Source organism: Mixophyes fleayi, chromosome 9 (assembly GCF_038048845.1).
Source record: "Mixophyes fleayi isolate aMixFle1 chromosome 9, aMixFle1.hap1, whole genome shotgun sequence".
Taxonomy (NCBI): Eukaryota; Metazoa; Chordata; class Amphibia; order Anura; family Limnodynastidae; genus Mixophyes; species Mixophyes fleayi.
The window spans coordinates 21,543,196-21,562,903 of NC_134410.1; the positions used below are offsets into that span (position 1 = coordinate 21,543,196).

The 19,708-nt window shown below is 45.8% G+C and overlaps 1 protein-coding gene across 1 annotated transcript; it reads right to left on the reverse strand.

The window, feature by feature from the left end:
* Positions 1 to 1,578: 1,578 nt before the first annotated feature.
* On the reverse strand, positions 1,579 to 19,360 carry FAM98C (family with sequence similarity 98 member C). The gene is made up of 8 exons (XM_075186858.1): positions 19,122 to 19,360; positions 16,976 to 17,124; positions 13,161 to 13,295; positions 11,365 to 11,549; positions 11,105 to 11,176; positions 8,659 to 8,775; positions 2,783 to 2,950; positions 1,579 to 2,640 (listed from the first exon to the last, which is right to left on the reverse strand). Exons 1-8 carry the CDS (start codon positions 19,304 to 19,306, stop codon positions 2,500 to 2,502), a joined length of 1,152 nt encoding a protein of 383 aa, XP_075042959.1. The 5' UTR covers positions 19,307 to 19,360; the 3' UTR covers positions 1,579 to 2,499.
* Between the last annotated feature and the right edge of the window lie 348 nt (positions 19,361 to 19,708).

The window sequence follows — 19,708 nt, forward strand, 5'->3', positions numbered from 1 at the left end:
GATACTTGAAAGATCAAAGTTAGTTGGGTAGTGAATGGTCCTCAGAGTGCAATGAAGATTGAATGGAAAGTTTATTTTTTTTATTTTTTTTTGCTTTTCCCTGGCTGAAAACTTGATTAATAGAGGATTCAGTTTATTGTGTATAATTTTGTAACATGGTGCGTAAATGTCAAATAACAGAATATTGCAATTGTTTCATTATAACAAAATACTTTTATTTTTTTGTTATATGTTTTGAGTCTTTAGAAACATTTAAGAAAAAAAACAAAGAAAAAAAAAAACAGACTGAATTTGTAAATGGAATTAAAAGATACTAATGTAGAGGGAAAACGTGTTATACAGCATCAAGAAGGAAAAATAAAGGATGCACAATTTTTAAGTTCAGAATTTTAGTCATATTATAAATAGCTAATTATAAGAATATTGGTATTTTTTTTTTTGTCTATGTACCGAGCAATTTATATTGGGTTTATATTGTGTCCCACACACATGCACTCAGTGGGCACTTTATTAAGTACACCCTGCTCGTTAATGCAAATATCTAATCAGCCAATGACATGACAGCAACTCAATGCATAAAAGCATGCAGACACGGTCAAGAGGTTCAGTTGTTGTTCAGACCAAACACCAGAATGGGGAAGAAGTGTGATCTAAGTGACTTTGACTAAGGAATGATTGTTGGTGCCAAATGTAGGGAATCGAGAATTTCAGAAACTACTGATCTCCTGGGATTTTCACACACAACAGTCTCTAGAGATTACTGAGAATGGTGCGCAAAACAAAAATCTTTCAGTGAGCGGCAGTTCTGTGGGTGAAAACGCCTCGTTAATGAGCGAGGACAGAGGAGAATGGCCAGAATAGTTCAAGCAGAGTACAGCGATAATAACCATGCGTTACATCAGTGGTATGCAGAGGAGGATCTATGAACGCACCGAACGTCGAACCTTGAAGTGAATGGGCTACAGCACTAGAATATCACACTGGGTCCTATCAACTAAGAACAGGAAACTGAGGCTACAGTGGGCACAGGATCACCAAAACTGGACAGCTAAGGACAGAATTAAAAAAAAAAAAAACAAGTCGCTTGGTCTGACGAATCGCGATTACTGCCGAGACATGCGCAGATGGTAGGGTCAGAATTTGGCGTAAACATGAATCTATCCTGCCTTGTGTCAGTTGTGCAGGCTGGTGGTGTAACGGTTGTGTGAATGTTTTCTTGGCACATAAATAACGTGGCTAAAAAGCCTAGCAGGATCTTTTATAAGGTGTTGTGTAATGGGCCTTCACAAAGTGCTATTGGGGCTAGAAACGGACCCCCACCTTTTATATATAAAATTACACACACGTGCATATTTAAAATAGGAAACCAATTAAAGCAGAATTCAGACAGCTAGATCTGGGAGTGGGATTTATTCACTTTTCATTTTCCAAATGATCATACATTGCAATCAAATCAAGACGTTGTGCATTCAATGCAATCTTTCACTATGCGAGACAATAAAAAAAAAAAAGAAAAGAAAACATTATGTGTATATATATATATATATATATATATATATATATATATATATATATATATTTCTATTTTCACTTGCAGAAAATACAGTTTTGCATTTATATTTAAGCAATATTTATGGCAATCATGTACATATACATGAATGCATCTATTCACATCCTAATTTAAGTGCTCAAAAAAATGTAAGTATTATAAGTATTTACACTTTTATACAATTAACTGCTTCCCTGCCATTGGATAAAATAAAGCTGAGCACCAATTAAATACATAACTCATAAATTGCATAAATTATATTTGGCAACGGCAAAGTGCCCTCTGCTGGTGTGTGCAAAAATTCTAAGGATTAAGAAAAACAAACTTGTGCAAGGAACATGTCATAGTCCATTATTACATGGAGACTATGTGCATATCTTTTTCATTTAAACAGCACAACCGTTATAATTAAAATATTGTTAGGAAAATGGCATAGGTTTCCATTGTAATTGTAGTATTTGTCCCTCCCTTTCAGCGGCCCTTCAAGCGCTGGCCATGAGACTGTCGTGGACCACAATCTTGGAGTGTTGGCTGAAAGAAACGGATGTCAAGAAGCATTGACAATCTGCTGTTCAGCACAACCTCCCTTAAATGATCTTGTAATGGAGGGTTCCTAAAACTCAGACTTCACATTGTGCTATAAGGTTATGGAAGACGTGTGCTGGACATTATTGTTATTTTACTTTAATCCCATGCTTCTGGCGAATTGGAGTACTGTTTACATGGAGTGCGGTTGTGGCATTATCCTGGGCAACAGGACACTTGTTCCACTAATTTAGTCTCACTACGAGACAGGTGAACATCTAAGCAGAGGCAGTATTATTAAAAATCACGTCTGGGCACCATACACCATAAAATCCTCCTAGTTTAACAAATATACACACGCAGGCACAAAACTATCGCAGAAAATCTACAGATGGGCAATATGAAAGGATTCTTTCATCTGCCCCTCATTTCTTCTTTTTCTTGTTTCTTTTGCCCCACCGTTGCTGCCCACCACCCCCTTCCTTCCTTTTCTCCCACGAAGGCATCGGAGGCTCAATTTCATTGGGTCGTCCACCGCGGTCAGGCACGGTACCAGTCATGAGGACCTGGAAAACAGATAAAAAAGTTGAAATTTCCTAAATAAAAATAAAATGCAGAGTGTGGAAAGTAATAGAGGGGAGTAACCAGTTGCAATAAACACATAGGACATGTTAGCAGTCTAGAAGAGGCACCAGCCTTGGTCTATACCTTCTGGATGGAGCTGCGGGTCTTCTGACAGAAGGCATCGTTGCAGGTGTGCAGGATACGGGAATAGTCCTCCCGTACGGCCAATAAGTGGGGAATTGTGACCCGGGACTCCGTTGTGAGTGACTCTCGGAGAGGGCATAACACTTCATTCATGGAGGCCCCCTGCAACTGTGTCCAGCAAATACAAGTAAATACCGGCAGAGAGATGGAAACTAATCATCAAGCCCACTGCAGGGTGACACAGACATTTTAGCTATAAACATTGCTATTTCTGTCGAGCAGGTTCTTGTTAACATTCCCTGTTTATATTGTGCTCTTCTAGATTTTAGTAGAATCACAAATAATAAAAACACAACAGCGACAGATAGAAAGCACATACGATTACATATTAAATATGCAATTGAGCAGATAACAAGTAGAATATCTGTCTGATGACAACATACAGGGTGCCCTCTCTGTCGGGGCAAAACGCACTGACCCATTTCTTCACAAGTCAAGTAATTAAATAGACTATCAGCTTGTATAGACGGGTCCTGAAAAACAATGTAATCTTGTTCTTTGTTCTTGCTTTTAACACAGCGTTGAAAGCATCTTGCAAAGCCTCCCCGCAGTATAATGTATCACAGTATACTCAGAGCCTCCCCCTGCAGTATAGTGTACCACAGTGTACTCATAGGCTCCCCCCCGCAGCATAGTGTACCACAGTGTACTCAGAGCCTTCCCCCCGCGGCATAGTGTACCACAGTGTACTCAGAGCCTTCCCCCCGCGGCATAGTGTACCACAGTGTACTCAGAGCCTTCCCCCCGCGGCATAGTGTACCACAGTGTACTCAGAGCCTTCCCCCCGCGGCATAGTGTACCACAGTGTACTCAGAGCCTTCCCCCCGCGGTATAGTGTACCACAGTGTACTCAGAGCCTTCCCCCCGCGGTATAGTGTACCACAGTGTACGCAGAGCCTCCCCCCGCGGTATAGTGTACCACAGTGTACGCAGAGCCTTCCCCCCGCGGTATAGTGTACCACAGTGTACTCAGAGCCTTCCCCCCGCGGTATAGTGTACCACAGTGTACTCAGAGCCTTCCCCCCGCGGTATAGTGTACCAGTGTACTCAGAGCCTTCCCCCCGCGGTATAGTGTACCACAGTGTACTCAGAGCCTTCCCCCCGCGACATAGTGTACCACACTGTACTCAGAGCCTTCCCCCCGCGGTATAGTGTACCACAGTGTACTCAGAGCCTCCCCCCCACAGCACAGTGTACTCAGAGCCTTCTCCCCGCGGTATAGTGTACCACAGTGTACTCAGAGCCTTCCCCTCGTGGTATAGTGTACCACAGTGTACTCAGAGCCTTCCCCCCGCGACATAGTGTACCACAGTGTACTCAGAGCCTTCCCCCCGCGGTATAGTGTACCACAGTGTACTCAGAGCCTTCCCCCCGCGGTATAGTGTACCACAGTGTACTCAGAGCCTTCCCCCCGCGGTATAGTGTACCACAGTGTACTCAGAGCCTTCCCCCCGCGGTATAGTGTACCACAGTGTACTCAGAGCCTCCCCCCCACAGCACAGTGTACTCAGAGCCTTCTCCCCGCGGTATAGTGTACCACAGTGTACTCAGAGCCTTCCCCCCGCGACATAGTGTACCACAGTGTACTCAGAGCCTTCCCCCCGCGGTATAGTGTACCACAGTGTACTCAGAGCCTTCCCCCCGCGGTATAGTGTACCACAGTGTACTCAGAGCCTTCCCCCCGCGGTATAGTGTACCACAGTGTACTCAGAGCCTTCCCCCCGCGACATAGTGTACCACAGTGTACTCAGAGCCTTCCCCCCGCGGTATAGTGTACCACAGTGTACTCAGAGCCTTCCCCCCGCGACATAGTGTACCACAGTGTACCACAGTGTACTCAGAGCCTTCCCGCCGCGACATAGTGTACCACAGTGTACTCAGAGCCTTCCCCCCGCGACATAGTGTACCACAGTGTACTCAGAGCCTTCCCCCCGCGACATAGTGTACCACAGTGTACTCAGAGCCTTCCCCCCGCGGTATAGTGTACCACAGTGTACTCAGAGCCTTCCCCCCGCGACATAGTGTACCACAGTGTACTCAGAGCCTTCCCCCCGCGGTATAGTGTACCACAGTGTACTCAGAGCCTTCCCCCCGCGGCATAGTGTACCAGTGTACTCAGAGCCTTCCCCCCGCGGTATAGTGTACCACAGTGTACTCAGAGCCTTCCCCCCGCGACATAGTGTACCACACTGTACTCAGAGCCTTCCCCCCGCGGTATAGTGTACCACAGTGTACTCAGAGCCTTCCCCCCGCGACATAGTGTACCACACTGTACTCAGAGCCTTCCCCCCGCGGTATAGTGTACCACAGTGTACTCAGAGCCTTCTCCCCGCGGTATAGTGTACCACAGTGTACTCAGAGCCTTCCCCTCGTGGTATAGTGTACCACAGTGTACTCAGAGCCTTCCCCCCGCGACATAGTGTACCACAGTGTACTCAGAGCCTTCCCCCCGCGGTATAGTGTACCACAGTGTACTCAGAGCCTTCCCCCCGCGGTATAGTGTACCACAGTGTACTCAGAGCCTTCCCCCCGCGGTATAGTGTACCACAGTGTACTCAGAGCCTTCCCCCCGCGGTATAGTGTACCACAGTGTACTCAGAGCCTCCCCCCCACAGCACAGTGTACTCAGAGCCTTCTCCCCGCGGTATAGTGTACCACAGTGTACTCAGAGCCTTCCCCCCGCGGTATAGTGTACCACAGTGTACTCAGAGCCTTCCCCCCGCGACATAGTGTACCACAGTGTACTCAGAGCCTTCCCCCCGCGGTATAGTGTACCACAGTGTACTCAGAGCCTTCCCCCCGCGACATAGTGTACCACAGTGTACCACAGTGTACTCAGAGCCTTCCCGCCGCGACATAGTGTACCACAGTGTACTCAGAGCCTTCCCCCCGCGACATAGTGTACCACAGTGTACTCAGAGCCTTCCCCCCGCGACATAGTGTACCACAGTGTACTCAGAGCCTTCCCCCCGCGGTATAGTGTACCACAGTGTACTCAGAGCCTTCCCCCCGCGACATAGTGTACCACAGTGTACTCAGAGCCTTCCCCCCGCGGTATAGTGTACCACAGTGTACTCAGAGCCTTCCCCCCGCGACATAGTGTACCACAGTGTACTCAGAGCCTTCCCCCCGCGGTATAGTGTACCACTGTGTACTCAGAGCCTTCCCCCCGCGGTATAGTGTACCACAGTGTACTCAGAGCCTCCCCCCCGCGGTATAGTGTACCACAGTGTACTCAGAGCCTCCCCCCCACAGCACAGTGTACTCAGAGCCTCCCCCCCACAGCACAGTGTACTCAGAGCCTCCCCCCCACAGCACAGTGTACTCAGAGCCTCCCCCCCACAGCACAGTGTACTCAGAGCCTCCCCCCCACAGCACAGTGTACTCAGAGCCTCCCCCCCACAGCACAGTGTACTCAGAGCCTCCCCCCCACAGCACAGTGTACTCAGAGCCTCCCCCCCACAGCACAGTGTACTCAGAGCCTTCTCCCCGCGGTATAGTGTACCACAGTGTACTCAGAGCCTTCTCCCCGCGGTATAGTGTACCACAGTGTACTCAGAGCCTTCCCCCCGCGGTATAGTGTACCACAGTGTACTCAGAGCCTTCCCCCCGCGACATAGTGTACCACAGTGTACTCAGAGCCTTCCCCCCGCGACATAGTGTACCACAGTGTACTCAGAGCCTTCCCCCCGCGACATAGTGTACCACAGTGTACTCAGAGCCTTCCCCCCGCGGTATAGTGTACCACAGTGTACTCAGAGCCTTCCCCCCCCACAGCACAGTGTACTCAGAGCCTCCCCCCCACAGCACAGTGTACTCAGAGCCTCCCCCCCACAGCACAGTGTACTCAGAGCCTCCCCCCCACAGCACAGTGTACTCAGAGCCTCCCCCCGCAGTATAGTGTACTACAGTGTACTCAGAGCCTCCCCCCGCAGTATAGTGTACTACAGTGTACTCAGAGACTCCCCCCGCAGTATAGTGTACCACAGTGTACTCAGAGCCTTCCCCCCGCGACATAGTGTACCACAGTGTACTCAGAGCCTTCCCCTCGCGGTATAGTGTACCACAGTGTACTCAGAGCCTTCCCCTTGCGGTATAGTGTACCACAGTGTACTCAGAGCCTTCCCCCCGCAACATAGTGTACCACAGTGTACTCAGAGCCTTCCCCCCGCGGTATAGTGTACCACAGTGTACTCAGAGCCTCCCCCCCACAGCACAGTGTACTCAGAGCCTCCCCCCCCCACAGCACAGTGTACTCAGAGCCTCCCCCCCACAGCACAGTGTACTCAGAGCCTCCCCCCCACAGCACAGTGTACTCAGAGCCTCCCCCCCACAGCACAGTGTACTCAGAGCCTCCCCCCCCCACAGCACAGTGTACTCAGAGCCTCCCCCCCCACAGCACAGTGTACTCAGAGCCTCCCCCCCCCCACAGCACAGTGTACTCAGAGCCTCCCCCCCCCACAGCACAGTGTACTCAGAGCCTCCCCCCCCCACAGCACAGTGTACTCAGAGCCTCCCCCCCCCACAGCACAGTGTACTCAGAGCCTCCCCCCCCCACAGCACAGTGTACTCAGAGCCTCCCCCCCCCCACAGCACAGTGTACTCAGAGCCTCCCCCCCCCACAGCACAGTGTACTCAGAGCCTCCCCCCCCCACAGCACAGTGTACTCAGAGCCTCCCCCCCCCACAGCACAGTGTACTCAGAGCCTCCCCCCCCCCACAGCACAGTGTACTCAGAGCCTCCCCCCCCCCACAGCACAGTGTACTCAGAGCCTCCCCCCCCCACAGCACAGTGTACTCAGAGCCTCCCCCCCCCACAGCACAGTGTACTCAGAGCCTCCCCCCCCCACAGCACAGTGTACTCAGAGCCTCCCCCCCCCACAGCAGTGTACTCAGAGCCTCCCCCCCCCACAGCACAGTGTACTCAGAGCCTCCCCCCCCCACAGCACAGTGTACTCAGAGCCTCCCCCCCCCACAGCACAGTGTACTCAGAGCCTCCCCCCCCCACAGCACAGTGTACTCAGAGCCTCCCCCCCCCACAGCACAGTGTACTCAGAGCCTCCCCCCCACAGCACAGTGTACTCAGAGCCTCCCCCCCACAGCACAGTGTACTCAGAGCCTCCCCCCCACAGCACAGTGTACTCAGAGCCTCCCCCCCACAGCACAGTGTACTCAGAGCCTCCCCCCCACAGCAGTGTACTCAGAGCCTCCCCCCCACAGCACAGTGTACTCAGAGCCTCCCCCCCACAGCATAGTGTACCACAGTGTACTCAGAGCCTCCCCCCGCAGTATAGTGTACTACAGTGTACTCAGAGCCTCCCCCCGCAGTATAGTGTACTACAGTGTACTCAGAGCCTCCCCCCGCAGTATAGTGTACTACAGTGTACTCAGAGACTCCCCCCGCAGTATAGTGTACCACAGTGTACTCAGAGCTCCCCCCCCCCCTGCAGCATAGTGTACCACAGTGTACTCAGAGCCTCCTCCCGCAGTATAGTGTACCACAGTGTACTCAGAGCTCCACCCCCTGCAGCATAGTGTACCACAGTGTACTCAGAGCCTCCCCTGCACTATAGTGTACTCAAAGCCTCCCTAATACACAGTGCTCTATGTACCAATTTACTACTCCGGTAGAACTCACTGTTACATGCCCATAGGCTTACATTAGTTTTTAGACTATGAGAGTTTAAGTTGGGTTTACCAGGCTTTGAGAGTACACAGTTTTCACATGTGTACATGAGTCCTCAAACACTATTTCTACCCAAAAAAAAATTAATTGTTGAAACTTTCTAATTATGAGCTTGTCTGATGACCTCTGACCTTGGCTCTCTCGGCCCAGTGGAATGACTGCACGGTAACGTTGAATCGTGTGACCAGCATCCTCATCCTGCATTCATACTCCACAAGCATGGAGCAATGTAACTGCTTCAATGTGTCCTGAAGAAAGAACACAAAAGGTGTCAATTATAAATATGGCTGTATATCAAGTTACTATCACTGTTTAACAGATGCACGGTTTTCAGAGGGGGTGGTAGAATACACCCAGAGTCATTCTAGTAACAAATCCTCTGACTGGGTCCTGTTCACTTTTTGATATTTTCACCTTGAGTTTATTTTTACTATAAACAAATCACACCCAAAAATAAACAGAAATAAAGTTAAGAAGGAACACAAGCAATTGCTGCTTAAGGATGGGCTAGGTGGAGCGAGACACAGTGAAGAGAGGAAGAGGAGACAAGGTTGTTGCTCTTCTTAATCAGGAGTATCCACACCATTAATAATCTGCCAACATACAATATACATTTAATGCTGGGAACTACAAAATACTTAAATATCTCCAGATAATTAAAAAAGGCTTTCTGTCTGAATTCGGCTATTGAAAACTAAGGAACACACTCTTGCTGCCATTTGACAGATCTCTTGTGAATAGTGGACCTTCCTTAGCAACATCTGTAACTATGGACGAAGCAGTCCTCTACACGGTTTACTTGGTTACGGCAGAAATAAATGATAATCCTTTATAGAGCGCTGACATATTACGCAGCGCTGTACATTGAGGGGATCTTGACATACATAAATCATATACAATGACATGACACAGAAGGTAAAGATGGCCGTGCCCAAAGCATTACCAGCTGCCAATAAAGCAGCGATTGGCATTGTTGTGCAGCTACCGGTGGTGTGGTATGTTTGGAATGAGGTGAGATTGTGGAAGGTGGAGACATCAAACATGAACCAGTCACTGTATAAATCTTAAAACAAACAGCTGCTGGCCGCCATGACTGTCCATCACCACTAATCTTAACTGAACCCCCTTCTGGTTATAAAGAAAGCACGTGCATTCTTGTGGTTATCAGCCAGCTTGGAGTAGTCCAGTGTTTTTCTTTAACATCATGCTCACTGCAGGAAGCAGATGGGGCACTTGTTCCCCATGTTCGGCGGCAGCAGTGATCATCAAGGAAATACAGAGATGGCAACAGCAATGCCGATAAGCTCACTGGTTCAGCAGCTGAACCGAGATAGTGGTCAGTAGATCTTCTAAGCAAACCTGCCTTGGTGTGACAACAGTGCTACCATATAAAACAATTACAAATTTGTAAAGGCCGTGGGAATTTATATTTGTGGGAAGATGATTATGTAGGAGGTAGGGAACAGAGCTGATCTGAAGCACAGTCATCCGCATGCAAACAATAAATTAAATTACCTTCACACTGGCATTAATAGAATGCTGCATGAACATTTCTTCTATCTTTGGTCACGTCCAAAGAAACAGTTGATTTGGGCTAAAATTATTTTTATTACAGAGTTAGCAAGACTCTAATGACCCGTAATAACTTGTTAATTGATTAGAACTAATTTCTACTAAGCTAGATATTCTAAAACACTTTAAAGGCCACCAGAACAATTATTATTGGGTGTTTGAAGTGGGATTTATTATGAGACTGGTGTTTGCAAGTCATGGTCTACATAAAAAAAGTTTATGATATTGTGTGCAAAATGAATTAAGCTGTAAGGGCTCACCGTTTACATTGTTCTTTAATCCACGCGACAGTCTTGCAATAAATGATTTCTATGTTTTGTTTGTTTGTTTTCCCACCAACCCACTTTATTCCTCTTCCGTTTCTTATATTATCTACCAGTTATACTATATATTTGGGGGGAGGGGGAATTTGATTTTAGAAAGAAAACAGTTTATAAATAAATATTATAATAAAAGCAAATATAGATCCACAGAACCAAAGAAAAGATAAAGAGCAACTAAATATTAAAGTTGAAAATAAAACAAATGAGTTAATGTCTGCACAATCCTACCAGCATTGCCGAATCTTAAGATAATTTATCAGAGCAGCTACATTTGAAGAGATAGCTTTCGTGGCGTATTATAGAACATTGCGGATTAATATCTTATCCAGAGGTTTGGAGTGTGCTTGCCTAGATTGACCAAAATGCACCTTCCCAGTGGGGAAAGCATAAATGGATAGGGCGCTGGCTGAGACCGTGACAAAGATGTCACATGTGCCATTACCGTGGTAAATCACTACTCAGCCTGTAGAACGCAACATCATCTAGGTGGAAGAACGCAGTGTTCAAATATCCTCATCTGACCACAAGAGATGGACGTAGCAAGACCGTGTGAAGGAACATTGCACAGCATTTCAGACGTGTGACCCAAAGACCACTTTCTATCCTCGCCTGGCAAGGTCTTGAATGTGTGAAATAGGTCTGATTTTCAACAATTGTAGTAACAAAGTAAGCTCCATCTTACCCATTGTTCAGGCTGTAGCTGTGCTTTCAGCAGCGGAGGAGACACTGGGACTGAAGCAGTAAGCTCAGTTACCTAAAATAAGGAAGAGAACGGTAATGGTTTACCTCCTGTAACAAGGCCTCATTAGCCCGTCAAGTTCAAACTGTAAAACTATTTCCAGAATAATATCTAGAAAACAGGCAGTTGTTGAGAGTCTGACGGGCATCTATCAGAGCTTACAATCTAGAGAGCTCACTGCATTTCTGCGGTATCCTATATACCTTGGCCTCCAATTCCCTCATGAACTCAGCCACTGGGACATCCAGGGAAATCTCAGGCAAATCCAGAGCTTTCCTGATAAGCTGCAGTTCACACAGAGCATCTTTAATATGTCCTGCGGGTTCAGAAGTGGAAACGTTTCGGCGATTCAGGATCCGAGCCGCCTCCAGCTCCGTGCTCAGAAACACTAAGGTAAAGGATTGATGGACTGATTACAATTGTTTATCTAAACAACGCTGTGTTATACAGCCAGAAAAAAAAATAAAAAAAAAATCATTCATTATAGTTGCGCTTCTGCTAGAAGCAAGTTGCGTATGTCCAATATGGCTTTTCACTTTCTGCTTCAACAAGATGCACTATGAATTTAGTTGTGTAATAAGTTAAACGAGGGGTTTTGGAAGTGCTTTTATTTGAATTAATTAGTTTTCAATGACATTTTGTGCCAGAGAACATACCTGGTGGCAAGTGAGTCTGTTGGTGCATAAAGAGGGAGCGTAGTACTGTATTTTAGACAGGCTGCTTCTGTTAGACACCAAGGAGCACGGTTTCAGCCTATGCACCGAGCAGGAGACTGTGTGCACAGAGGAAACGCACAAAAGGTATGTAAAGGTAGTAGTCATATATACTTGTAATACAGGAGTCCTGTGGTCATCTCTCTATACCAGGATGCCGTTTCATAATAGATACGATCAGATGGTCTCCTCGCCACACACCAGGAGTCACTGGAGAGCATTAGGCTACTTTTAAAATCACTGCCCTTACACCCCTGCACCTTAGGGAGTACCCCAGCTGTAAGGCCGACTCAGTCCATGTGCTTGAGGCAATTAGCTGGCTGGCCATACAAACACCTTGCCCCATGGAGTACCTGAGGATCAGTGCGACACCTGTCCTGTCCCCTAGTGCATACCCAGAGCTACTGGAGGACTATGTACTGGAGACACAAGCGGTCAGGAGCAGTGTAAACTGAGGGCCCCGTCTCTGTGCTGAGTCACACTATTCTGCACGCTGCCAGATGGCTCAGCCTACCCTGCTGCAATATCAAGGTTAATAAGCCCAAACAACTAGGAAGGAAGCTGCAGAGCAATGGACCATACCATATTACATGCCTCTTGTTTATCACATTGAGCTGTTACTGAAGATATGCAACACAAGTAAGTTAAGTATACCCGAGAGGAGGCCTTCTCTGTGCTTACAGACACCTCAGCCTCAGTGGAGAAAAAGACTGCAGAGCTCTCCTAATATTGCTTCCTAATATTGCTTCTCTCTACCAACTCATGGTGTGTTCCAAGGAAGTCAAATAAAACCCTTATCATACACAACTTGCATCAACATCAATGTGATGAAAATGTGCTTGTTTGCCTTTATACCTTTTACTGCTCGCTCAGCATACTTGATATACTATACTTTTGGGTAACACTTTCAAAATACCACAAAGCAAAGGGACATTAAATCCATGAATGTCTTCAATTGGCCCTTGCTACAGTGTAGTAACCTCTCAGGTCCAACACACTCTCCCTGTGTCCGTCTGCTTCACCTTACTCCCAAGCGGGATCCCAACTTCAATGGACAGTGAGGGTGAGACCAAGGACCCTCCCGGGTGACTTGCCAGGTGTCAGGGATAGAACCTGAAAACAACAATCAGATCCCATACATACTAATTCCTATGCCAGACACTATGCCCTGATGTTGGAGCTTAGCCCAAGAAGTGATGTCTGTGGGTTTTAGAAACACATTTCTTGGTGACACAGATAGAAGGAGATGTACTAAACACAAAGCTGCAAACAAGATTCGTCATTACCAATAAGTTGCAGGCAGCTCTGGGGGCTATGTAGCCTGGAGGTGACGTTCCCAGAGGTTAGAGATGTATAAGGACAGCGAAGCTCGCTCATCACACCACTCATTTCCAGTTGGAAGGTGTCAGAATCATCCGGCCCTGGGTAAAAGATAACGTGTATTATAAAGAGTAGAAAACAAAGAGTGTGTATCATGAACTATTTGTCCCATGCTGAGCTAACTCACCTCAAACACAGGATTAATGTAGTTACACATGAATAGTCTCACTCCTATAGGTAGCTATAAACACTGCTAACAATTATGATTTGAGCTCACTTTTGCTCTATAAATATTAGGTACAAATTTGGAATAATTAATACAAATGAGACATAACATTCTGTTCGGTCTGTTAAATGGAAAATAAGAAATCATCCTATATACTCCAATGGGCTAATGCCGGCTAGATTATCAAAAACATCAACTTCTACAGTCTTCTGAACTTGTGATGAATGGGGCAACGAGAGATTCCTTAAGTGCACATCTGATATCCACTTAAACTTATATCTAGTAACCGTGCTCCAAAACCTTTCAATATTTGGGAAATTACTGTAAAAATAGAGATCTCGATTCAGTGTGTTGCGCCCACTATACAATGTCTATCCCTTTGTCTATCTTCCATTGGGTAGGACTATAGTTTTGAGACATGTACACCTGTGGTATACATAACAATCACTTATACATTGTTTTTCTTACCCATGTTCCTATGTCTGAGATTTTTGGTAACTCCAAAATTCCTGGATTTTAATTTTAGTACATATTTTAAAGAATTGTATGCATTTGATTATGTAGGTGGCTTACTACAGATATTATCTTAACTAGATACTTCTCTAAAAGTGTCTGACAGTAGAAACTAGGTCAGCAGTGATGAAAGGCTTGAAGGGAAAGTACCTGGGTTTAAGTGTCATGGCGGGTGACTCAGTGAGAACTCAGACAGAGTGTTAAATCCTGGCATGCTGTACAATGCTTGGACTGTTATCAGGCAAAGCATTAATAGTCATTTTAAGACAAACAAGCTAATTACTGAGGACATAGAAAGCATGCTACTGGGTGTAACTGCCTAGGAGAGGGCTCTATACATACTGAGGACATAGAAAGCATGCTACTGGGTGTAACTGCCTAGGAGAGGGTTCTATACATACTGAGGACATAGAAAGCATGCTACTGGGTGTAACTGCCTAGGAGAGGGCTCTATACATACTGAGGACATAGAAAGCATGCTACTGGGTGTAACTGCCTAGGAGAGGGCTCTATACATACGGAGGACATAGAAAGCATGCTACAGGGTGTAACTGCCTAGGACATAGAAAGCATGCTACAGGGTGTAACTGCCTAGGAGAGGGCTCTATACATACTGAGGACATAGAAAGCATGCTACAGGGTGTAACTGCCTAGGAGAGGGCTCTATACATACTGAGGACATAGAAAGCATGCTACTGGGTGTAACTGCCTAGGAGAGGGCTCTATACATACTGAGGACATAGAAAGCATGCTACTGGGTGTAACTGCCTAGGAGAGGGCTCTATACATACTGAGGACATAGAAAGCATGCTACTGGGTGTAACTGCCTAGGAGAGGGCTCTATACATACTGAGGACATAGAAAGCATGCTACTGGGTGTAACTGCCTAGGAGAGGGCTCTATACATACTGAGGACATAGAAAGCATGCTACTGGGTGTAACTGCCTAGGAGAGGGCTCTATACATACTGAGGACATAGAAAGCATGCTACTGGGTGTAACTGCCTAGGAGAGGGCTCTATACATACTGAGGACATAGAAAGCATGCTACTGGGTGTAACTGCCTAGGAGAGGGCTCTATACACACTGAGGACATAGAAAGCATGCTACTGGGTGTAACTGCCTAGGAGAGGGCTCTATACACACTGAGGACATAGAAAGCATGCTACTGGGTGTAACTGCCTAGGAGAGGGCTCTATACACACTGAGGACATAGAAAGCATGCTACTGGGTGTAACTGCCTAGGAGAGGGCTCTATACACACTGAGGACATAGAAAGCATGCTACTGGGTGTAACTGCCTAGGAGAGGGCTCTATACATACTGAGGACATAGAAAGCATGCTACTGGGTGTAACTGCCTAGGAGAGGGCTCTATACATACTGAGGACATAGAAAGCATGCTACTGGGTGTAACTGCCTAGGAGAGGGCTCTATACATACTGAGGACATAGAAAGCATGCTACTGGGTGTAACTGCCTAGGAGAGGGCTCTATACATACTGAGGACATAGAAAGCATGCTACTGGGTGTAACTGCCTAGGAGAGGGCTCTATACATACTGAGGACATAGAAAGCATGCTACTGGGTGTAACTGCCTAGGAGAGGGCTCTATACATACTGAGGACATAGAAAGCATGCTACTGGGTGTAACTGCCTAGGAGAGGGTTCTATACATACTGAGGACATAGAAAGCATGCTACTGGGTGTAACTGCCTAGGAGAGGGCTCTATACATACTGAGGACATAGAAAGCATGCTACTGGGTGTAACTGCCTAGGAGAGGGCTCTATACACACTGAGGACATAGAAAGCATGCTACTGGGTGTAACTGCCTAGGAGAGGGCTCTATACATACTGAGGACATAGAAAGCATGCTACAGGGTGTAACTGCCTAGGAGAGGGCTCTATACATACTGAGGACATAGAAAGCATGCTACTGGGTGTAACTGCCTAGGAGAGGGCTCTATACATACTGAGGACATAGAAAGCATGCTACTGGGTGTAACTGCCTAGGAGAGGGCTCTATACATACTGAGGACATAGAAAGCATGCTACTGGGTGTAACTGCCTAGGAGAGGGTTCTATACATATTGAGGCGTTAGGGTAGGGTTGAGGTCAGAGCTGGTTTATCCTTGCTAAACCTTAAGTGACCCCAATCCTAACAACTTTATTTAAAAAAATATATTTATTTGAAAAGCAGATACAGATGGGAGCCATCTGTCCGGCTAACGAATATGCCAGAGTATTAATAAAGTAAAAACCACTTTTCATTGACCATAGGTGTCATAAAATATCTAGTTTGCTCCAAACTAGATATAGCTGCCTAGCCTAGGGTTCAGAGCCTAACACACTGCGGGCTGGGGCCAGGTGAGGGGACAGCTAGTTTGACCTTTCCAATGAAACGGACTCCAATCCTAACAACAGTTATTTTACAAAAATGTGAAATATATGAAAATGAAAGGCAGCTAGACTCTAGAGCGATCTGCCCGTCTCCTGAATATGCCAGAGTGTGATACATTGTATACCAATTTTCACCACCCTGGCTTAATTATAAAATATCTATTTTATGCTTTACCTAAAAACAGTCCAGCAATTGTACCAAACGCCTGGATTTTACACACTGGCTGCAAAATGTGTGTTGAATCTTCCACTTAAATTCAGAATTATATATTATCAACATTTATTTATATAGCGCCAGCAAATTCCATACGCTTTACAGTTGGGAATATTATATTTCACGCTAAATTTATAGAATCACCTTTAACTGCCCCACTGAGCTCATACGAATTATAAAAGGTGTACAGATAGGCTGACAGTTCCCCCACATTTTAATTAGTCATAATGAGAAATTCAACCACAACAATTGTATTTCCTGTTAACTAAATAAAACCAACTGAAGGTCAACTGAAATTCTTAAGACAGAAACTCAGCACAACAACACCACAGTATTATCTGTGGACACAATGTGTTACTGCTGTTCCTGAGGCACAGGGGAAGGAGGTAACATGGAATGTATAACGTGCAGGTAAATAGCGGACTCTCACCCTCGGTAGGGCTGACATTTTCCACCAGGTACGAAGCAGATTTCAGCTCAGACACCAGCCACACACAGAGGGAGGTAAACAGCTGGCAGGCGGCACCTAACTCACAGGAACGCAGCAGTGAATCCTCGTTAGACAAGGGTCCTGTGTACCTACAAATAAAGAAATGTATACAGTGTATATACATGGAACGTGACTGAATGCCGTCATGTGACCACAATTACATATAGCAGATCAGCACAGTTGCGATTTATAGGCTGGGAACACCAGCAATGGCTGACAATCCAAGAAGACTTAGGGTAATCACCAGTGAGGGGTTGGTACATAAATTGGCCATACATTAGCACATTACATTTGCATCTTTGGGGGATATGAACATAATTTATGTCACCTGTGTTATCCACCTGGTTAAAGAAGACTTAAAGTTTTATATTGTCTGTAGACCTTTCTTGGTATTAGTCATTAGAAGCGAGAAAGATGATGGTAGAAATGATGTACGCAGCCTTGCCGAGCACACAGGTTGACTCCCTAGCAGACAACATTTACTATAAAATTGAAAGTGATGTGTCATTTAAAACTAAATAAATAAGTTGCTACTTAACTGCATTTAAATTAGACTTTGTTTCAATAGTTATCAAGTCACTGTTCCAAACTATGCAGGTGACATGCCAAGTTATTCGGTGCGAAATTTAGATTATTTCTATTTCCTTGATTGTACATTAACAGTGTGTACATTACCAGTCACAGACCTTATTAGAGTCATAAGACAGAAGATCCCCCATATACTCATCTATATTTAACACATTAATATGTATTTAGGTCAATAAATTCACCAAAATATTTCCACTGGGCTAGAACTTTTCTCCAAAGGTAAATGCATTGATCTTTCTACTCACATGAACAAGAAAACCATTAGGTTAGCAACTGTAAAGTCAATATAGTGAACAAGACAAAGTAGGAATTCAATTCTATCCAAAGTCCGTTAAGAGCCTTGCAGGATATGCCAACGTACTCGTCTGCGAGTACAGTACCCATAACACTGACGATTTTCCTGTGCACCTCTGTGGGCTACAAGGAACAGTGAGATGTAGACACATCGCAGCTGAACGCATTCACTGACCATTCCCGGGGCCCTTTGCAGCGCATTGCTGATAATGGACCCCCCCCTTCAAGGGTGCTAAACAAAATAGAAATGAATGACTGTCTGGGACATCATCTTCCATAAGTGGAATTGAAAGTAATCTTATAGGGGATGATTAGAGTTAGGCACAAGACCAGGTAAAGGGTGCAAATTTCCACCTGGATAAACTAGGCTGCAATGTAATGCAGGGAAAATACTGCCTGCTTTTGTAATTAGCATTTAAATGCTGGGCAGCTTTATTCCAAAACTGTAGTTCAGCTAGAACGCACTCCACTTCCAACTCTGTTCGCACATTTTAAATGTACCCCTTTGTAGCACAAAATAGTTTTGCTACAGAAAATCACATTTTCTAGCTCAGTGGTCAGGGAACAGGGGTAAATTACCCCAAATGGGGTAAAAATGAAATTCCTGGGGGTAATGCTGCCGGTTCACATGCTGTCAGTTGGATTGTAGACCCCTTTAAATGTGAAATTGCTGTTGTACCAGAAGAGCCTCAAGGGTTGGCAGAGGCACTTCTTGAGCTTCGATACAATAATGAAGCACGTATTGCATTTGAAAACAAAGCAGATCTGTCATATTTTTGGATGTCAACAGCTGCAAAGACATTCAAAACTGCATATGAGGAGGCAGTCAAAAAGTTGCTGCCTTTTACAACAACCTACCTTTACGAACAAGGATTTTCCACTCTAACTAACATAAAAACAAAGCAGAGAAATCGAATGGACGCTGAAGACTGTATCCAAATTGCTCTGACATTAAAATGCCCCAATACTGATGCTCTCGTATCAAAAATGAAGCAAAATTATTTCTCCAAAACCTGAAGTTTTGAAGTTGAAGCTTTCAAAGAAATTTTGAATAGATTCAATAAAATTTTGAATTCCAATAATTATGACCATGCATTGGATACCGAGATGCTTTGGGACTACAAGTCCCAGCATGCCATGCCAAAGCCCCAGCAGCCAGGGAGCCTGCTATACTCAGTATGCTGCAGTCACTGTCCAGACTCACCCGACTTCCTGCAGTAGCCCTACTGCCGCCCTCAGTAATATGTCCTGGGCCCGGGTGTCTTCCTCACCCGCCACCGCCTTCTCCTCCTCCTGTGGCCCTGGCTCCTCACCCGCCGCCTCCTCCTCCATCGCTGTCACGGGCTCCTCACCCGCCGCTTCCTCCTCTGCCCCGGATGAACCGTCCATGTCACACAGAGGCCTCAGTCCCGGCCTGTGCTGCTCCCCGCTGTCTCCTAGCAACCGGCACCGACTTCCGGGATGCAGCGACCAATGAGAGCGCGCTCTTTATTCCCAGACATGAGTTGTGTGTACAAGTTCCCAACAATGCTGAAGTATAGATATGTAAGTCACAGAGAGCTTGTCCTTCTAACTATAATTACCCAGTAATTATACTATATATATATATATATATATATATATATATATATATATATATATATATATATATATATATATATATATATATAAACTCCAGTGTGGGCTCTTAAATATGTGTGTCCTTCTGCATAGTCTAACTGCCGCTGGGACAGGGTAGTCATATTAGTACATTCCCCTATTAACTTCAATATAGGCCCTATATGTGTCTGG